Source organism: Rhamphochromis sp. 'chilingali' (genome assembly GCF_963969265.1).
Source record: "Rhamphochromis sp. 'chilingali' genome assembly, chromosome: 17".
Classification (NCBI taxonomy): Eukaryota; Metazoa; Chordata; class Actinopteri; order Cichliformes; family Cichlidae; genus Rhamphochromis; species Rhamphochromis sp. 'chilingali'.
In genome coordinates, this window is record NC_137944.1 from 22,232,945 (window position 1) to 22,247,925 (window position 14,981).

The 14,981-nt window shown below is 40.8% G+C and overlaps 1 protein-coding gene across 1 annotated transcript in view; it reads left to right on the top strand.

Moving 5' to 3' along the window:
- The window catches only part of slc45a4a (solute carrier family 45 member 4a), a 54,827-nt gene extending 40,591 nt beyond the window's left edge, over positions 1-14,236 (top strand). The window contains exons 4-16 of the mRNA XM_080862823.1: positions 3,966-4,154; positions 5,386-5,565; positions 5,668-5,858; positions 5,945-6,125; positions 6,520-6,981; positions 7,235-7,506; positions 7,600-7,761; positions 8,050-8,149; positions 8,257-8,337; positions 8,434-8,564; positions 8,728-8,796; positions 8,882-9,036; positions 9,822-14,236. Of these exons, the coding sequence (XP_080718949.1) occupies positions 3,966-4,154; positions 5,386-5,565; positions 5,668-5,858; positions 5,945-6,125; positions 6,520-6,981; positions 7,235-7,506; positions 7,600-7,761; positions 8,050-8,149; positions 8,257-8,337; positions 8,434-8,564; positions 8,728-8,796; positions 8,882-9,036; positions 9,822-10,002 (2,354 nt within the window). The 3' untranslated portion in view covers positions 10,003-14,236. The remainder of the gene's footprint in view (positions 1-3,965; positions 4,155-5,385; positions 5,566-5,667; positions 5,859-5,944; positions 6,126-6,519; positions 6,982-7,234; positions 7,507-7,599; positions 7,762-8,049; positions 8,150-8,256; positions 8,338-8,433; positions 8,565-8,727; positions 8,797-8,881; positions 9,037-9,821) is intronic.
- Positions 14,237-14,981: the final 745 nt, after the last annotated feature.

Here is a 14,981-nt window from a genome sequence, read left to right on the forward strand (position 1 = left end):
CACTTTTCTCACTGCTGCTTGTCCAGCTCTCAGTGTTCCTATGAGAAAACGCAGTTTAACCTTGAAGTTGCTGTTTCTGCTTCAGGGTTTGTTTCACGGATCTGCACGGCTATCGTCAGACCACAATTCCTGCCAAACAGAAACATGTGATTCATCAACAGCAGTGAAAACATAAAAATTACCATGATTGCAGCAGACAGTTTTTCACATGATGGCAGGGTTTTGCAAGCAAACAACTCCATTCCCACAAATTTCCAAGGAATTTCTACACATCAACATCGGACATCAACACTGGTTATTTAAAAGAAATGAGTCAGATTAGATTTGTCGCCTGGACTTCTATGGACTGATGAGGATTGTGTGAAAGGATCTTGACCCTGCACCTGACATGGCGACCACGATGTTTACCGTCTGTTCGTGGACTTCTGGGGAGGTTTTAGATCAGCTCTTGCTAATTAGATATGGTGGCACTCAGTTATTGACGTCTATCTATTAAAAGAGGACTCCTTGAGAAAATCGAAAGTCCATTTAAAAATTAAGATAAGTCTTAATCTTCTCTCAATTAGATTTGATACCATCAACTCACTTGCTCTCTCCAAGTTTCTTCCATCTGTTGGCCCACTGAGGAATTAACTATCATTCGCATCTTGCTTGTATTGATCAGCAGTTCTGCATTTCTGCTGTCTTTCTTCTTATTAAAGTGAATTATTGCAGAATTAACTAAAATAAAAAAAAAAAAAAAAACTTTGGCCACTTCTTCACACTACACACAGGTAGGTATTTATTGCACTGTATTAAGCATTATAATTTTAATGAAGTAATGCATTAGTTTAGTTACGTATCTCCTGTGAGTGATTTCTTACATTCATTGCAGTGTAATCTTTACATGTACCCACACATACATATGCATATAAAGCATACACAAAATCTTTCTTTTTCTACTCTTTAATAAAGCGTACCTCAAAGCCAGACAGTAGAAAGAAAGAACGAAAATGTGAAACGGCAAACACAAGGTCCAACTGCAGTACTGGCTGTAGGCCATAGTGACTTAAAATAAAAGTGATAACTGTAATGTGACTACTAAATTTGGGACCAGGAGTTTTATTACTGTAACCATTTAGTTACAGCAATGTGCTACTCTTTATTGTTTATATCCACAACGCTGCTGGTGGCTTCTGCCCAAATTGGCCTTTTAGATTGGTGTGGTTCAGTAAATAGTGGTCAACCCTCTCGTTTTGACATTAAAGAGGCGTGGTGCTTTTTGAATACTTTGAAAGTTAATTTTCCAGTTTTTAAGCAGGGTTCAGAGAATGACCTCATACCTTTTCAGTGTTTCAGCGTCTCTCCTTGTCTCTGTGCGGCAGCCAAATGGCATTCATTTTTCAGTGAGTCACATCAAGCGATAGTTTGCCAGTGAGGCAACGATAAAGTTGTGATTTAATTATTTGCAATTCAGCTGACTTCACTTAGCTTAAAGGGCTGCCTGCCTCCACCTCCTCCGCTTCCCATCTCACTAATGCATTGATAACTAAATGGGCGTGATGACTCAAAGAAACTTGATTTTACTTTCTGTTTATCAGTGAAACAAATTAGGAAAATTAAATTATCTGACTGAATACACAGACTTAGAAGCAAATAAAAGTAATGCCAGTTTTCTGGTTTACAGCTATCCTTTTATCCTATCACTCCACTCAGATAACTTTATTTTTTTCCATCTGATCCCAGTCTAGTGTCACTGTTTAGCAAAACAGTGAGTCTGACTGGTTTCACTAAATGCCGTGGATTGAGAACACGTTTCAAAAAGTCAAACGCAAGGCTTTCCGAGTATCTTGACAAATCCTACTTGATACCTGCCCTCAAGGAGGAAGTGCTGAATCGGCAGAGGCAGCATGTGGGGGGAAGTCAGATGGTTTGTAGAAGCAAAGACTAAGCAAACAGCTTGTCTTAGAAGTGAGAAGTTGTTGCCTCTGGGTTTGACTCACAGCTTTGCTAAAGTCCCGATGATTTTCTTCTTGCTTGCAACAGTTTGTATAAGATACAGGTGTAAACAGCTGGCTTGGACACAGCCAACACTGGATCCCAATGGCTGACTGATGGCTGATCATCCTTAAATATCTTCCTGGGGCAGATTCAACAAAGTGCCTCTCCTGCTCCACTAGATCCCAAAGTGCTCTATTGCATTAGTAGTTAACCATCTATCATGTTCAAGAAAACAGTTCCAGGTGATTTCGTGTGCCATCTTGCTGGAAGCAGGTCACCTTTCCAATGTCTGAACACTTAAATGCACTGAGATGCTGACACGTGATTGGCTAATTAGATATTTGTGTTAAGGAGCTAGAAGTGGTTCATTTCTGAACTGTGTCATGTCAGGTGGCTTTTAAATGGACCAGAAATCTGTTTTACTTTGCAGTAACCTTATCTCTGCTAATCTCATAATGTGTTTCAATGTATTTTTAATCTTTGATGATGATAATCAACAGTGAATTTATGGTAGGTTTATAAAATATTAAGTACATACTTCAGGTTAAGAGGGGTTAAGAGGTATTTTTGCTGGCGACAGGTGTGTTTGATGGGTTTACACAGTGTTGAGTGGTATTATTGAGAGATATCAAAAGCATGTGTGCATTTCCATTAGTTTGCTGCATCCTAAGTGTCTCTTTAGTTATTTCCACTGGCCCATCCTAATTTGGGGCCCCATCATTCATCGGATGTGTTTGAAATCCTCACCTGGTTTCCGACGCTGGAAAGTCGGCGCATAAAGATAATTAAATGTGCGCTCAGTAACAAGGTCACGTTCACATAACAGTCTGGGTTATGCTGAGCTCAATCCATTTAATTCAGGAAATGAATGTTGAATAGAAAAATAAAAGTTTTCCTGTCTTTCTTTGCTCCTATTTAGTCAGAAGTAATACTTTCCGTTTACTGCTTTCAGGTTTATGAGTTTATTTAAGCAGTAGTAGAAATGCATAAGTGCTCTTGTGCTTTCAGAAGAAGCAACAAAAAGGAGATTTCCTTCCTTCGTTTGAGAGCTCATAATTGAATTGGTTAACACAGGCGAGTCACTGTCGGGCAGTTTCTTTTGTGTCGATTACTGACAAAAGCCTGACTAACCTGATCACTGAGCCTCCACACTCAATTTTCGCTCATTTTCTCTGCATTAAAAAGAGCACAGGAGTCTCTGTCGAATTCCTTTGTGCGATAATCCAGGGGGAACGTTAACACACAGAAGCTCAGCAGACCTGAGATAAATCCTGCCGTCGGGCCCGGTTGCTGTGGCTTTCTCCTCTTTATCTTCGTGTAGGCTTTAACAGAAGGTGTTGAAAAAGTCAGCCTCAGGTCAGCTCTTAGGTAGCAGCAGTAACAGCACAAACAACCAATTTATGTGGCAGTGCACTTCACCTGTGACTGCGACCTGCTGTCACATAGTGAGTCACTGAAAATCCTATTACCCAATTGCAATATTACATGTGTTAATTAATATCAGATAAGCAGGATATTATTATGTTAATCATGATGACAGTGAGCAGCATTAACCAGCAGGCTGGCTGATTGCTGCTTTTGTTGAAAGAATCGTTTCTGCTGTTGGATGGATGAAATTATATTTCTAAATAATTGTAAGCCAAGGATGTCTGTATGCAATGATGCTGAACAGTCTTTTTATGGGTATCTAATCATATAAATAAAGTTATGTTTAATATTAGTGTCACAGTTTATGCCACCTGTGGCTAATTTAAATTTTGAAATTGCCTAATTTCTATATTAAAAAAATAAAATATTTATTTAATATTTAATTTAAAATATTTAATATTTATACTAATCAGAAATTCTCTCACCCTGAACAGTTTGAATGCAGCTTGCGCCCCCTGGTGGAAGCACAGTCACATCTGTGTTGCGCACCTGCTGTTAGCTCTCACTGTCTCTATCTCTGCTCACACCTCATCTGTCTCTGTGTCTGTGCTGTGCAGGTCTTCCAGAGCAGTACTACAGTCTGACGTGGTTCCTCAGTCCAGTTCTTGGCCTCTTGTTCACTCCTCTGATCGGCTCGGCCAGTGACCGCTGCACTCTGCGATGGGGCAGGAGGAGACCGTTCATCCTGGCTCTCTGTATAGGAACACTGATTGGAGTGGCTCTGTTTCTGAATGGATCACTGATAGGTACGTTTTTGGGTTTTTTTTTTCTTAATGAGACATTTTCTGTGTGCATTAGCTGAGAAGAGAACAACAGAGCATTTATAGCAAACTTCACTATAGGGGTCAAGAGTTCAGGATTTTCCTTTGGCCATAATATAATAGTGTGACCCATAATCAAATGTGTGCCTAATGCAGAACAATAGTGTACGGGGCCTGTACACATCTCTAAATATAACCAAATGAAATGTCAAAGGAGTTATAAATAAGAGCAAGAGGTGTGTGAACAGTTTTCTGTCAGCAAATTCTATTCAGTTTTACTCACATCTATTCTGTTCTGCCTCTATTCTTCTGCAGTGGCACCCGGGTCAATTAAGGGCACCAGGGAGGTGTGTGTGTGTGTGTGTTTTTGCTGGGAGGGTTAACGTGGGAAACAAACAGTGACCTGTCTGAGAGAAATGAGTGAATAAATAAGAGAACGTGTGCGTTTCCATGTAAGTATAGGCGAATGTGTGTGAATGAGCCAGGACGACATGGGAAAGCTGTAGTAACCTGTGAATGAATGTGTGTGTGTGTGTGTGTAGCTGTAAGTGAGTGTGTGTGTTGACATGGGAACACAAGAGCAGGCATTTCACAGGGAAATGCTTCCTGTTTGCTTCCCCCTTTCTACCAATCACAGTTCACTTCCTGTCTGGGTGCCTTGCTAGTGCGTACTGTGGCTCCATTGTCCCCCCACCCCCTATGCACACGCATACACACAAATACACAAAACACCCGCATGTACACAAGCGCACATACTGACACGCCGCTGTTCTTTCTACGAATGTTTCTATTTCCCTGACGTTAATGGATTTGAGTTTGTCATGCTTAGTCACACTGCCTCGACAACACACAATACACTCAAAGTACACACCCCACTGCACACTGTGTTGTTTACATACATTTATACAGCTTCAGGCCCTCGGGGTGCTGGGGGGGGTGCAGACCGGGTCACAAATGTCATGTGGTACACAAGGTCACACACGACATGCAACGCAGTATGGGAAATGTGCAGTGACCTGTTTGTGTCTATAGCTGCTATTGTCATTCAGTAATGTGCTGTTAGCTCTTACCATGCTTGGTTACATCAGTATAAATTTATTTATTTTTTTCGTTGTGCTACACATTTCTTCTTGATAATTATTGGCCTTTTTATTTTTGTATTTCTAAACCTAAAGTAAGATAAGCACTGAAAATCATCTCTGTGTTTCTCTGACAGGTCTGTCACTCGGTGATGAGCAGGGGAGACAGCCAATAGGGATTGTTCTTACTGTGCTGGGTGTGGTGGTGCTGGACTTTTGTGCGGATGCCACAGAGGGACCAATCAGAGCATACCTGTTAGACGTGGCAGACACAGAGGAGCAAGACATGGCACTGAATATCCACGCCGCCTCTGCAGGTACAGCTGATGATAAACACAGCGATAAAATATTTTCCGCCATTACTGCGAAAGAGCAGAATTCACCTCTCGCGTGTTTGTTGTGTGTGTTCTTGCCCGCAGGTCTAGGCGGCGCAGTCGGCTACGCGCTTGGAGGTTTGGACTGGACGCACACGTTCCTCGGAGCAGTCTTCAAGTCGCAGGAGCAGATCCTCTTCTTCTTTGCAGCCATCCTCTTCTCTGTCTCCGTCGTGCTGCATCTCTTAAGTATCGAGGAGCAGCAGTACTCGCCGCAACACGACAGGCTCGAGCAGGTACTGAACCGTGAAGTTCAGTTTTAGCAGAAATAGACTTTTTCAGTGACTTCACAGAAAACATCCTTTCACTGCTCTCTCGACAGGAAAGTCTGGATCCTGCCCACCTTCAAACATCGGCCAATGGCAGGGCTGGACTTCTCGGCGCCAAATTAGAAATGATCGGTGAGGATGATACGGTAGAGAGCTACGACCTCTATGACCCATACGAAGATGACCAGTCAGAGCATGGAGACATGGACTTCCTAGAGGCAGAGCTTGTGAGAAGTAAGTTCAGAAACTTCTGGGGTTTTTTTTAAATTAGCAAAATCTATTTTAAATGGTTTTCAATTCAAATGATCAAAAAAAGATGGTCACTGTGCCAAGGGAATCCAAATAAACCCGAAGTTAGCAACATATGTATACTTTTTTGGTGTTTGGTTTTTATGTTTCCTAGGCAAAAAGAGAGCAAAAGGAAGTTCAGGATCCGTGTGACCATATGTCACAAAGACTTTTATTTCCACTTATAAGAATGCTTAATTGCTCTTTCTCTCTTTTTTTTTTCCAGTCATGACAGGGCAGCTGTAACTTCATCCCTTTTTCTCTGCCCTGTTTCTTTCGCTTTTCTCTAAATTTCTGACACCTAAACTGATCGCATCACCTCCCTCTCTTCTTTCTCCAGGTAAAAGCGACAGCGTCCTCGCCATGGCAGACGCAACCCTCGATCACCTCGACCACGATGCGATGTTCTTGTGCCACATAGAGCCTTCCATCTTCGCCGATCACCTCTCGCCCTATCACGGCTCACCCTCCACGACCGCTTCCTTCTTCAACCCCAATCGCAGCACCCCACCCCCCCGATTCGCCAGCATCAGACGCAGCAGCAGCACGGGAAGTCAAGACTTCCTCCGCCCCCAAAACAGCAGTAATCAAACGAATGTTACCACCCCCAGGATTTCCCGCCTCTCAGCTTTCCTGCAAGAAATGGAAAATGACGATGGGCAGGAGGCGCTGCTGAACAACCAGCTCAACGAGCAGCGGACGCTGAACGGGCGGCTGTTAGCCAGCGTTACTAATACTGACAGACTTGGCACTAACAGGCTGAGCTCCAAAGGACAGGCACACCGTGCTGGAATGGTCAAAGGTCAGCATCTTTACGTTATTATAGCCATGTTGTTGATATATGTTAACCCAGTCATATTTAGTTATACTGGGAAAGTCAGATTTGGTCATGTGAAATTGTTCTGATATAAACAACTTTAGTTTAGAAAAATAGCACAATAATGCTAAATCAGTTTCTTTAAATTTTAGCATGAAAGACCTGGATAATTTCCCTACAGTGTTATTATAGTAGTTATTAAAAGATGAACCCATTAACAAACTCTCTCTTCATCCAGCTGCCAGTACTGGAGCTCCTATGAGACAGTCACGCCACCGCCACACCTTCTACCGCCAGCCGTCCTGCACTTTTTCTTACTACGGCCGCGTGGGTAATCATCGTTACCGCTACCGCCGAGCCAATGCAGCTTTTCTCATCAAGCCGTCCCGCAGCATGAATGACCTGTACGAAGTGGAGGCCAGGCACAGGAGGAGGAACAGGCAGAGGAACAGACACCGCAGCGGGAACACCAACTCCTCCAGCGGGGACACGGAGAGTGAAGAGGGCGAGGTGTGTGGATGGAGGGGTGTGATGCTTAACGAGTCTGTATTGTTTGTCCTCGCTGGTAACTGTAATGTGTGATGAATTATCTTCTCCCCTCAGGTTGAGACCACCGTGCGCCTGCTGTGGCTCTCCATGCTAAAGATGCCCCAGGAGCTGCTGCGGCTTTGTGCCTGTCACCTGCTCACCTGGTTCTCCATCATTGCAGAGGCGGTCTTCTTCACCGACTTCATGGGACAAGTCATCTACCACGGAGATCCTAAAGTATGAGAAACAGTCAAAAATGCACAGATATACATACATTCACTTCATCTCACTTTACTTTACCAACATATACCGTGTTTTTTTTTTTTTTTTAAATTATTTACCCTAAAAACATTTATCAATCTTCTTTCAGTTTTTCTTTTCTTTTTTTTTAAATGCTTTGCACAGGCTTCTTTTCATTTCTCTGATTTTTGTCATTTATTTTGCTGCAGGAGGATAAAAAAGAGCAAAACAGTCTCCATCTTACGTAAAAAGTGATGTAACTAAGCCCAGTTTTCTGTCTCACAGGCTCCTTCTAACTCAACCTTATTGGATAACTATCACAAAGGAGTTCAGATGGGATGCTGGGGCCTGGGTATATATGCCATGACTGCAGCTACATGTTCAGGTAGCCATGCGCAAGAGCACATGCTCACATCATTCAGTTTTCCTGGTTAGAAAGTGGATTTTCTTTTAATCATTTGAGTAAACAATCCACAAATCTCTCTTTTCTAGCTATTCTTCAAAAATATCTCGACAACTTTGACTTGAGCATTAAGGTTATCTACATCCTGGGTACACTTGGATTCTCCATAGGTATGAACTGCATTAATAGACCACAGTAGAGTAGAAAAGCACACTGGATAGTCAGTAGTGCCCTAATCTCCCTCTTTTTTGTGTTTTCCTTCATAGGAACTGCAGTCATGGCAATTTTCCCTAATGTGTACGTGGCCATGGTGATGATCAGCAGCATGGGCATCATCTCCATGAGTATCTCCTACTGTCCTTATGCTCTACTGGGACAATATCACGAAATGAAAGCGGTACAGATATATTCAATTAAAAAGGCTGAATGATCTAATATAGATATGAATCTACAAAGATATGAATTAATGCATAGTTAAAGAATAGCTAGTAATCTACTTTTTTTGTTAGAAGATAATTATCATGTCTTTTGGGACTAATAACTTTCTTTGCATTTTTCAGTATATCCAGCACAGTCCTGGCAACTCTCGCAGAGGCTTTGGCATCGACTGTGCCATCCTGTCCTGTCAGGTGAGCGTCGAATAAAGTTATTTAGTTCTGCCACTTACATTCATGTCATATATTGTATCGAGAAAACTGTGTTGTGATTCTTCAGGTGTACATCAGCCAGATATTGGTGGCCTCAGCTCTGGGTTCTGTAGTGGAAGCTGTTGGCAGCGTTCGTGTCATTCCCATGGTGGCCTCTGGGGGCTCCCTCCTTGGATTCTTTACTGCCTGCTTCCTGGTTATTTATCCAACTCCAAACAACGGGTGAGAAAACTACACGTTCTTAGCCATAAAGCAATACACACACAAACTAAGAAATAGGCCTCTACTGAGGTTTTGCAGTCAGATGATCACTAACGTGACATTAACTTGTTTGCCATTTTGGAAGTGGGACAATGTAGGTTAAACCACATAAGGAACCAGTCACCTAGACTTAGGGACCTGTCCTCAACCATCTGGCTATCAAAGGTTGCTAGGAAAAAACTGCTCAGGGTTGATGACAGTTGCTGTGAAACATAGCCCCAGTCACGCAGGCCTACTCCAACTAGACTCCAACTACTCCATGAAAATGTGATGACTGCAGTGCTAATGCACAACTTTTACTTTGAAAGTGAACCTTTTCAAGTTTACTACCATATGGTGAGTTGTTAGTGAGTATTTGCAGATGGATTGCTGTGCTCCATGGAAAATACTATTAACTGTTGCAGCCTGCCAGCAGTTAAAGCCATTACAAGGAAGTTTTCGATGTAGCACCTACTTTGGGACCAGTTTCAACTAGCAGCAGCCAGCAACCTACAGCAACCACTTGCTCATCAGTTGAGGAAAACACATTTCTTCCTAGCAACCTCACATCTAGTGTGGCAGCAAATTCTCAGGCAATTTGTGCATGACATCATACAAGAAACTTCTATAGATAAAGGCCTAAATATGGTACTCATGCCTGCGCTTTAAGTTAGCTTAACGTTGAGACTGTTTCATTTGACCTACTTAATCTGTAGCTGTTTTTAAGCCCATTGTGAAGTCCTAACAAATTTTATTTCAATTGTCAGGGACGGGGAATCAGCCAAAGCTTCAGAGAAACGGACTTTGCCATCGCTGGAAAATCCCAATAGCGGCGAAGGGGCTGTTACCGTAGTGATTGAGAAACCCAGCTTCCTGAAACTCAACAAGGAGGGGAAGGCCACCAGCACTACTGCTTCCTGTCAGGTGGAAAATGAGTCTGCTCTGTGATTGGCTGACTGCGCCGACAGACACTTTGCTGCAGAAACAACTTGATTTGTCATTGCTGATGGAAAAGACTCGAAGGTGTGCCTTGATGTGAATTTGCTTTGGTCCACTCTTGGCGTTTGTTCTGGCTTTAACAGGGTTTTTATTTTTTATTTTTAATGTCACACTGAAGAAAACATCACAGTCTACCGTGGGACCAGCGTCACATTAGACCAACTTACCCAACAAAAGTCATTCTGGTCCCAGTGCCGCTTCAGCTGTTGACGAAGTTCCTTCCACTTATCCCTTACGGACTTTTGATCAATCCGTCAGGGTCGTCCAGGATTGAGTAATTAATTGGCCGTCGTTTTAAGGAGAGGTTGTCTCCTGTCTCTCAGGGCCTCTAGGAGGTGCTACTGAGCAGCCACCTGGACAGGAAACTTCAGGAGACTCACATACTCATTCAAACCCTCACACGCTCACATTTCCTCATCTAAGTTCAACACAATCGAATGAACACCCTAATAATGAACTCTATCGATGAACATTAGTCCTTGAAGCTGCAATCATTACAAAATGCTGAAAATCGTTCTTCCGCACTGTGGAGTCAGGTTGATTGAGTTTTTGCTTCGTGATGTGGACGCTGATTTACGAGAATGTGTGTGTCTGCTGACTTAAAACACCAAAACAACCCCAACAACACAGTCGGCTTTGCGGGACATTGCAGCGACACTAGCTTTAAGACTCTAAAGACTTTTGGAAGTGGCATTTTTTGAAATCGCAAGCCCGAAGCCTGGTTCCTGGGGAATTGATTGACCATAAAATTGATGCTGTTGCCCTCTTTCATATGGCAGGACTGACAAAATCTTTAATTCAGCCTTCAACGCGGGGGAAAGAGGACAATAATCCAGAGGATCTGCTCAGAAATATTGAGCATGAGAATAAAGTCGCATGTATATCGAACGATAAAACGACAGTCAAAACATACGCATGTTTACCGGGTGAAATTCGACAAGCATGAAAGTAAGAGCCTAGATGCAGTGTGTGCAGTATATGGGGCATTACAATCAAATATTGTTTTCAAGATTTAGTGAGGAACCACAGTGATGTTTCTGTTTGTTTTGACTAATCAAACTAACCTATGCTGCATGTTAGACTAGCTGAGGAGCGACAAACCAAACACCAGAGAGGAAAAGAAAGAGGAAACAGAGTTGTTCTCCTTTTCTTTACTTTTTTGCTTATTTTTTTGTTTGTTTGTTTTAAAAAAGATACTGTCAGCATAAAGTTTGCCACTCACTGCACATTGTTGGAAAAGAAATGTCACAAGGTTCAGCTAGAACAGCGTTACCTTTTGGATTTGGGGTTCTAATATTTTTTATGGATGCTGAATTTTATGGAAATGTTTAAAAAAAGGCAAACAAATCTCCATTGTGTTGACAGGAGTCATTTATGACAACAGTTTAAGGCTTGTTGCGTAAGCTTCAAGAGAAGGTCATGGCCCTGTTGTGGGTCTTTCCACATCACCAAAAGAAGAACAGAGTAGATTCTATATTTTTCAAAGCAGACCCGGACCCGGTTTTAAGCTCTGTAACTTTCACAGAACAAAAGATAGCACCAAGAATTTAGAGTTTCACTAATTTTGATTGAAGTGTTGTGACATTTATTTTACAATACAGTCAAAAGGCTTTGGGAAAAATGGTTAAATCTGCTACGGTAGCCACAGCAAAGGAAGCAAAACTGCCGAGTTTAGCAATCCTTAAAGCCGGGATAGATACGAAGACCTTGATGACTGAGTGTGCGATGACGTTAAACGATCTTAATCTTCTGAATGTTTCTTTAGCTGATTATGCTGGACATGTAAAAAGTCATTTTAAAGTGTTGTGTTGTTTGTGCCCCGATAAATCAGGCCTTTAGTTGCAATAAGGACCCTTGTTGATCAGAGTACTGTGCAGAGCTTGTGCAGGCTGAGCAGGGTTGTTGGTGGTGGTGCATATTTTTGGGTCAGTTTTCCTTTCGTTTCAATCAGCTGAAGCAAGCAGCTTGAAGGGAAACAAAATGTAAATTGCAGTGGGGGTGGTGACTAAATAGAAAGAACTGTTTGTATGTATGAACGTATGTAAAGCATTTAGTGGAAAAGGTGTTTTTATTTTGGGGTTTTTTTTTTCAACTTGAGCGACTTTAGAAGAGAATTCAGAGGATGTTTTTTTTGGAGGGGGGGATGTGTTTGTGATTTTTCACTCTTGTGCAAAGTTTAACATTTTCTTCTAATACTAATTCGATTCCTTCCATACTTTCAGGTACATTGAATCAGAGAGTAAGATAAAACGTTGCTAAGATTGGATGTTTTAAAAAACGGCCCCCTGCAGCCATTAGCGCAATAAAATATTCTGAATAAACATAAAAAAATAATTTAAAAAATCAACTTTGGGGTTATGGAGCTTTGCATGCGACGACAACGATATGCATGTTCAGAACACCAAAGTATGACTGTACAAATCACTCGAGCTCTTTTCTTTAATCGTAATAGGTCAGGGATGTATTTTCTAATGCACGGCTGGATGTTTGTGTCTTTTTGTTTTCGTTTGAACTTAAACGTGTTAAAAAAAAAAGAATTAAACGCAACATGTACTCTTTAAGCTGAAGCATTGTGCTTGGTCTGGGTCAGTACACTCCTAACAGGTGAGCGAGTTTTAAACATCCACTTTATCACTTTTCAAGCTGGAAAGTGAAGAAATGTGTTACAGGATGAGACGTCGTTCATTACAAGTGTAGGTTAGAGACTCCTGGCCGTGAATACTTGAAGTGCAACTAGAGTGTTTCTGTTCCAATGCAGTGAGGAAGTAGTTGATTTTATGGGGAAGTGGGGGGGTTGTTGTTCCAATGATGTCCCAAGCCTTTTATCACAGACTCTGGGATGTTCCGGCGACTCGGTTCAGCTCAGCCGCTTCGCTTGGCCTGCTGGGAGATTGAGTTCTTAACCTCTGATTCCATCTGGTGACTTAAAATGTTAATGTTTTTTTTGTTTGTTTGTTTGTTTGTTTTAAAGTCAACGAATGTGAGTTTTGTTTTTGGTTTTGATGTTTGACGATCCAGGGTGGGAGTCCTGACATTGCACAGAACTTGCACATAAGTAAAAAAAATAAATAAATAAACAAGTAGAACTTTATTGCAAAAGGAGGAAAAAAACAAGTAACTGTGGATATTTATTTTTTGAGCTTTCTTGTCTATAAAGGACATTTAGTTTGCAAATGAGTAAATTAAAGCTATTCTATTTGCTGTTACAGGTGAACTGGACTTTGTGTGTGTGTGTGTGTGAGAGAGTGTGTGTGTGTGTGTGAGAGAGAGAGCATAGGTCCTCTCACAGCTGGCAAAGCAAAAAGACAGCAGTGTGTTAAAACTGTCATCTCAGTGTTCACTTTTTGGTCCTGGTTCTCTGTTCTGCAATCACCTGGTTTACACTTAGCTCTGGAATCGATGGTGATGATGCCTGAAGTCTTTTTTTTGTCTCTGTTCTGTTGTTTTAATTCAACTAGAAACTTTTTTTTGTGTGTGTTGTGTTTTATTTGAATCCTAGGCAGAGCCACACACGTCAAATTTTGGCCTTTGTACATTTTCAGTGTTTGCTCTCCACCGTCCGCATCACTGAATGAATGTGGAGACGCGGTGATGCTGTTTCATATTTCCTGGCAGCAGCGTGACGGCCATGCAGTCAGTCCAGCCTCTGTGCATGCGTGTTTGTGTGTTTGTGGCTCTGCCTTTAGTAAACTGTGTGTTAATGACGGAGGAGAGCGATGCCTATATACTTTGATTTTCATAGAGATTAAATCAAGATGAATACTTAAAGAATGGGAAAGTAAATATACGCAGTGTACTATATATAATATGCCTTGTTATTTGGAAAAAAAAGATGTAAATATACATATTTCTCTTTTAGTTTCTTCTTTTTTGCTGCTATAAAAAAGATGATTATTTTTGTTAGTAGTGTTGTTTTCTATATAAAGTCTGTATATATATCTCTATGTTATGTAAATATGCTTGAGCCTTCATATGTAGGACTCTGGATGAACACTGTATGGAACGCACCTTAAACTCTGTTCAGAAGCAAACAACCAATGACGTTTTTCATCATTTGGCATTTTCACTCAGAATTCAAAATGTGACAAGAATCAATAATAAAGAAGGGTCTCACCATACAGGCAAAAAAAAGAGAAAAAAATCTGCTCTGGATGAAAATAAAAGTTCATTTGATCAAAAAAGATTTCTGCAACTGGGAGTGTCTCACTTCATAAAGACATAAATATACAGTGATACCCACAAAATACATGTTTATATATGCAATAATAATCAGAGAAACAAATTCATTTTAAAAATAGAACGTTTTTAATACTTAGAGGAAAATGCTTTGCAGTGCATTTAACATGAGTTGAGAAAGATGCTCAGAAAGGTCTTGATCTTGAGTGTAGCTGTTAGTTTACTCTTATTAGTATTACATTGCAAAATTTTTTACCACACATGTACATAATGAAATATTAAGGGATAACAGTGTCTAAAAAACATGTTAATAAAATGCACTAATGTCCTTCTGTATATTGTTACCTCACTTATTATCTTTAGGGAGTCTTAAGCTTTAAGCAGACTGGTTTTATCAGGCTTGATGCACATTTTCTTGCAAGTATACGAGCATCTTATTCCTTGGAAAGTAAGATTTCTGTAAAATATTAATTACATGTTAATTAGAGAATTTTCATTCTTTATTATAAAGATTTGGCAAGCATTTCCAAATCGTACTTTTTTTTTGTAAAGGAGGTATTTAGAGTATTTTTATCTGAAGAAATGATAAAACTCAATTGCACTTCAACAGAAACAGAAATCTGCACAACAACTAAGGGTGTAATTCCCCTGTAATCAAATGTAATTAATTAATTAATTTTTAAAAATTACAACTTTAAAAAATGTATTTGTATTTACATACAAATACAAATTTGAGTTGTGGATAAGTCATT